Raw genomic sequence first — 6397 nt, forward strand, 5'->3', positions numbered from 1 at the left:
GTTTCCATAAAGTCCAGTGAAGTTCGAGGGCCGTCGTGGTATTGGCTATTATTGACAAAATCATCTAATGACTAATTCAACACTTCAGGAATCTTCGGAGAGACCACAAGATTTTGGAGGTTATCCACAGACACATAACCAAGATCCACATCAGGAAGTTCCAACTGGGGGACCTCAACAATATACTACAGGAAGAACTAAATGGCTTAAGTTTCCTGTTGGCCAGAACTAAATCAAACATTACACTTAAAGTAGAGAGCAACTAAAGTGAGACAAAGAATTACATCAACACAACTGTTGTTAGAAAAACTAAACACAAATGAAAGTCATGTCAGATGGTACACACTTGTCATTTTTATTTCAGAAAATCTCATTTGAACAACACTTGACAGTTTTCACAATAGTCAAATCTAGCTAGTCAACTCCTTGTTTTGTATGTTTTAAAATTACAGTCCAATAAAATTATATAGATCTAATCAACACTTTCATTATTATACATTTACAGGCATTCTATGAGCATGCATGAAACAAATTCACAATTTCACTTGCTTACTATTCAACAGTGTATTTCCACAACATAATTTATGGGGAAAAGGCAATAATTTCCATTTAAAAAACGTACAAGCAAAATAATTGAAATGCATCCACTTGTAACGATTAATATTAGGTTATAGTGAACCATTGTATGTGCCTCTGGGCGTATGCACGTGTTCAGAGTTTTTGGCACATTAGATTTAGCTCAAGAAAACGTAACTGAAACTATTGGACAATCCAGAGACCTCAATCGATTTCAAAACAACAACCAAGGATATTGGCGATTAAAGCAATCAAGGACGTTGAGCATAAAATATTAAAGAGTGAATATGTTTATACACAACATGTATAACAGCCTCAATGAGGAACAGTACATCTTAGGCCTTAGACAACAACATTCAAGTGTACACAAGCATCAACACAATAACATTCAATAATTTACAACACATATATGGAGCTTTATAGATTATAGACATACTGTATGGGCATAGGGTGATTGTTTTCCCACCTTAGTTGCATAAATTATAATAAAATCTTCCTTCTCCCTGTGAGATGAACTCACACCATCAACCCTGCATGCAGAAGTCATCATACTACCATACTCAGAGGAGTCAGTAAAGACTATTGTCCATATGTCTATTGCACAAAACCTTCTGAATTGATAGGTGGATATTAATCCCCACATCCCTCTAGAATACTTCTAGTGGCCGTTGCCGCCTTCTGACAGAATCCGGCTAGGTTCAGTGAACCTGGCAGTGAGAAGATAGAAGAGGGCAGGTCCAGGTACCAGGGCCAATAGAGGCAGGTCCTGCTCCAGTTTATCCAATCGGGAGATGGAGATGATGCCATACGCATGAAGGAGCCAATGACTGAAGAGCACCACCAACCTCTTCTTCTTGGCAATGAGATTCTTGAAAGACTATGGATAGGAGTAAACAAATAGGAAATTGGATATGTTCTAATACAATGATGTTGACTGATTGATCATAAATGTTAAGTAAATATAAAATAAGGAGTTTCTTACCTGTATTTCTGAGGCTGACATGTACACTGCCAGGGTAACCAGGGACAACACCAAAATAATGTATGGAAAAGCATAATCTGAAATAAACAGAAAATACCAAAGTCATTGGAAGTCTGGAGAAGTTCAGTTTTGGATTTTGCTTTTGAATGAGAGCGCTGGCTGTTAACACTCACATTTGAGTGAGAGTTTCCCCTCTGGAGGCATTCCCGTATTTGTTTTTTTCCCATGTTTTGTCCGTGTATTTTCCTACCACTAGCTTGTTGCAAGGCAGAAGAATTCAGAAACAACCTCTTTGGTGCTCCACCCATGCAAAATATTGGACGTATTTTTGTTTAATTATAAAAGGACTAGTTTTGCATTTCTTTCGGTTACTGGCCCGACGCTCTAACTACTAGGCTGCCTGCTGCCGCCAAAACCCCTGGGTTCAAATCCGCCAATTCGCTGGATTTGAACCCAGGTCGACTCTGGCATCCATGTAAGCCTGGTTCAGCTACTCTAACGTGTCACTAGTTTCCATGCATACTCCACCGTACTCCACAAATATTTATAGTCGTCCTGAAGAGAAAGGGATTTGTTGCTTTTTAAAGGCAGTCGCTCTTTAAAAGAATGCATTTCACATAAATCAATTATGTAACAAGCAATACTATATAAATGCAAACTGGACTTAACCTGACTAGACTGGACCCTCATCTGAAAGCATACTCACAGAGGAGGCCGCCTCCCACAGCTTGCAGGACTGTCAGGATAGGGAAGAAGTAGAGAGCAGCGTAGATGCTCTTGAAGCGGTCAGATTTCCCCAGACCACACGCAATCTTTTTGACCAGGAGTGGACGCAGGAGCATCATGAAAACCAGACAGAAGGCGTAGTAGATCAAAACCATAGTGTACCTGCGAACACATACCGTCCAATTTCATTTATACCATGGCATTGATGAATACTCGTTTCTGAATGGCTTGAAGAGCATTCTAGAGCGTGCATTATTTCCCTATAACGCACGGTATATTATCACGGCAGAATTTAATGGCTATAGCTTTTGAAAGAGAAAGTCACATTGAAAAAATTATCGACATGTTGAAATCGACTTTCATAATAGCAAGCTAGGACTGATGGTTTGGTTAGCTAAACTACGGCAACCACTGTAGCTATCGAGTAAACTTGCTTGCTACTTCGGTGGATGTTGAACACATTTCTACCTGCAAATGAACACATTTCTAGCGGCAAATGTGTTAAAATTATAGCCATGGTATAAAAAGGACAATCAACTTAGGGCTCTATGCTTTCTCTGGAAAATAATGCAACTCCGTTGAAGGTTAGTTCCACCCTGCTAGCACGTTGTGGAATACACCTTCCACGTCGTTCATTATTTTCAATAGAAGGCATAGTCCCTTGCTGATTATCTCTTACATGTTCAACTCATTGCCAATTCATATCAGTTCATTAGGAGACAGTTGAGACAGAGATTGAACTTAATACTGGACTAAAAAGCTATTTCAACTAGCTTTGGGTCCAGGACTAGCTGTGAAAGCAGCCCTACAAGTGCAAAGTGTATAGGTCCAATTCATGACGTGGACAACATAGGCATAGGCTACTCACAGGGGAAAGACTGCTTCCTGTGTGCAGTGTAGAGTTGTGACATAGTCTGGGCTGGGGTTGTACAGCATGGTGTACCAGTCTGACAGCATCTGGACTCTGCAGGACCTGATAGACAGCAGACCCACTGGGTCGTTGACCAGTAGAGTCAGCACAGCCGCAGCGCTGCACTCAAACAGGGCAGTTATGTGTTGGAAGAGGGCACTGGAGCTGCAGAAAAATAGCCATAATTTCAGAAACATTAAAGCAAGTTACCAAGTAGGCTACTACAGGACAATGTTAAAATCCTCGTTTCAAAAAGCACCGCCGCAGTAAATGTCACAATATGCAGCCTATTGGCCATTGGTTATGGTGACCAAATACATCATTGGTTATGTCTGCAGTAATTTGGCCTGAATGTGAGGCATTACCTTTTCTTTCCAGAATACCACTCAATGAAGAACCAGTGTAGAACCAGTGGCAGCATTGCCATGAAGCCCAGGTACAGCCAGTCATAAAGTTCAGGGGATTCTGTACACTTCTCACAGATCTTCTGCATGCTAGTCCTCTCTCCTCTGGGACATACCTGATCATTCAACTACATTTTAGTGTGTGGGCATAGCCTACTACTAGGTTACGGAAACATAACTAGTGTTACAGTAGCTACAGTAGAATGCCATTTCAACAGCCTTGCTAGATCGATGACGTTTGTTAACATTCAGCTGGAGCTACTCACCCCACATTCTCCATCAAAGGAGCCATTTATTAACGTCTTGCCGCAATACAGTCCCGGACAAGTTGAACTCATAGCTACTGCTGTAATGAAGCCAGGAGTAAGTAATACAACAAGACAGTTATTGACAATACTGCAGACGTCTATATGTATTTTAGCATAATAGCTAGCTAACAACTAACGCTAGCTAATGGTTAGCTAGCTAGAACAGCTAACTACCTAACGTTAGCTAGCTATAGTGGCTTGTCTGGCTTAGGCAACAGGACGTTAAAGCCATCATTGTGCAGACAATGTAGCCACATACCCATGTTATTAGTCCACCTCCATACGATTAAGCGTTAATACATTACTTAGTAGAATATGTTTATGACGTATCCAACGACTTAATTTCTGCTAAATCAAACGATCAGCCTGAAGTTGCTTCTTCATCTATTATAATATGATGGTAATCCGCAAATAAACGTTAGAAGTACATGCCGCCACCTACTGTACTGGAGTGTCTAGTCAATCACAGTTTACAGACTAAATTCATAAAGAAACAAACATTAAGAGAAACTACACCCTCCTATCTTAATCCTGTACTACTAAGAAAATAAAAACGAGCCCTTCTAACAAACCCTCCCACATTCCTCAAATCCCTTCCAACCCCCTCATCCCCATCCAACCTCAATAATCCTGCACATCAATCCTCTTCCACATAGGCCTACCAGTACTTACAATACAACAACACATGCTTCACTGTTTCATAAACCACTCCATACACAAACCATTTGCATGCTTGCCAACCAGATATAATGAAGAGTTCAATGTACAATGTCCTAGACGCAGTTGAGCAGACTCTCTTCCTTCCTTGTCTGACCCTTGAATCTTGGTCCACCAACCTTTCTTTGGAAGGCATATAAATGCAGGTCCTTGGGCTCTGTCGCACCATTTCTATCATAATGGTCTCTAATATCGCATCACCTCTAATATGAATTATATCTTGTTTTAAAGCCCTTTGGGCTACCTGGTCTACTATTTCACTCCCAAGTAGACCCAGCAGAATCTCATTACTACACCCAGTACCAAAGGCTTCTGCTAGAGATCCCAAATTGAGCAAAGTGGACAAATGCTGATCAAATGTTAAAACACATGATGATTAAAATGTATTTATTTTATATAATTTTACAGACACACAATATGTTCATATAATATAAAAGATAAGATAAACATGTTCCAATTAGCCTTTGTGTCATGAGTAGGGTAGATAGAGAGAGGTCATGAGCTCCTGAATTCTTCTGCAAAAAAATTGAATCAGAGTTGGATAAACATAGATAGACTTGGATTTTTTTCACAAGGACTTATACAGGATACTACCCTCTACTACAAAACCTTCACTCCAAATCCAAATTCTAAACCTAAAAACTTGATTTTGGACAAAATTACCCAGAATGATTCTTACTACTAAGGACTAAGAAAACTAAGAAAACACTGGCAAACCAAAACCTGCAGAAGAAACACAGCAGAAACCTGGAAATACCATCCAACCAAAAACTGACTGAGTCATGTTCAGTCTGAAGCTACCTCTGAAGCCAAAAGGAAAATATAATAACCTTTAGGTAATTTTGGTATATAAAGCTAAGTTAATAAGCCTACTAAGCTACCTTGGAGCTGTTGTCAGAGGACAGACTAGAGTCTCCCAGCCGCATCATGATTCAAACGTGCACAAACGACGTAAGGGGCCAGCAGGAAAGGGTGGACAGCACTCAAGGGAGTGATTGAAAAAGCTTCTTCCACTTTCCCTAACACACGAGTGGTCATCTCCACCCTGCTACCACAGAAGTACTTTCACCCTGCCACCATACAACGGGTGAATGCAAGCATGTTCTGGGACTGTGCCTCAAAACCTAACTTCTACTTGGCCACCACTCCACTCGAGAATTAAACAGCCTTTATGACCAGGTCCATCTCTACAAGGCAGCAGTCCCAACTTTTGCCAGGACCTGAAGGATATCACCCTCAACCACAGCCCCAGCAGGTCCCTGCGGGAAGGACCTCAACATGACAGCCGCACATATGTCCAGGCCATGAGCAGAGCAACAGGCCCAACCACCACTAATACACCCACCCAAGCCCCATCCTGAGACCTAAGAGGTATGTATCAGATGCTCAACATGCTCTGCTCACACCTACTGTAATGATCCGAACCTAAACCACATGAAAACAACACTAGACTATTGAAGACAAAACTTTTATTATCTCATCCTGGAATATATAAGGTCATCCATCTGCCTTTGGACTAAAGATTAGGAATACAGATTTCATGAAAGAAATCGGAAATAAAGACATTGTCATCCTACAATAAATATGTTATAGAGGAGATGTGTCAGGATTTGGCCAGGGTTGTTCCGGTTTTTGGTCACTAGATGCCCCCATTGTGCCTTTTGACCTTTTCTTTTCCCTTGATCCCCATTATTATTTGCACCTGTGCCTCGTTTCCCCTGATTGTATTTAAACCCTTTGTTTTACTCAGTTCTTTGCTCTGTGTTTGTATGTT

At 40.8% G+C, this 6397-nt stretch overlaps 1 protein-coding gene across 2 annotated transcripts; it reads right to left on the bottom strand.

The window, feature by feature from the left end:
- Nucleotides 1-334: 334 nt before the first annotated feature.
- On the bottom strand, nt 335-4325 carry LOC124001585 (JNK1/MAPK8-associated membrane protein). Of its 2 annotated transcripts, none has more exons than XM_046308497.1 (7): nt 4166-4325; nt 3865-3944; nt 3560-3714; nt 3153-3359; nt 2265-2446; nt 1559-1635; nt 335-1453 (listed from the first exon to the last, which is right to left on the bottom strand). In XM_046308497.1, the coding sequence occupies exons 1-7, from the start codon at nt 4167-4169 to the stop codon at nt 1235-1237; spliced, it is 924 nt and encodes a 307-aa protein (XP_046164453.1). In that variant the 5' UTR covers nt 4170-4325; the 3' UTR covers nt 335-1234. The 2 variants fall into 2 exon arrangements, with proteins under 2 accessions (XP_046164453.1, XP_046164454.1); XM_046308498.1 differs by having other exon boundaries at nt 3865-3941; nt 4166-4294.
- Nucleotides 4326-6397: the final 2072 nt, after the last annotated feature.

Source organism: Oncorhynchus gorbuscha, linkage group LG17, assembly GCF_021184085.1.
Source record: "Oncorhynchus gorbuscha isolate QuinsamMale2020 ecotype Even-year linkage group LG17, OgorEven_v1.0, whole genome shotgun sequence".
Classification (NCBI taxonomy): domain Eukaryota; kingdom Metazoa; phylum Chordata; class Actinopteri; order Salmoniformes; family Salmonidae; genus Oncorhynchus; species Oncorhynchus gorbuscha.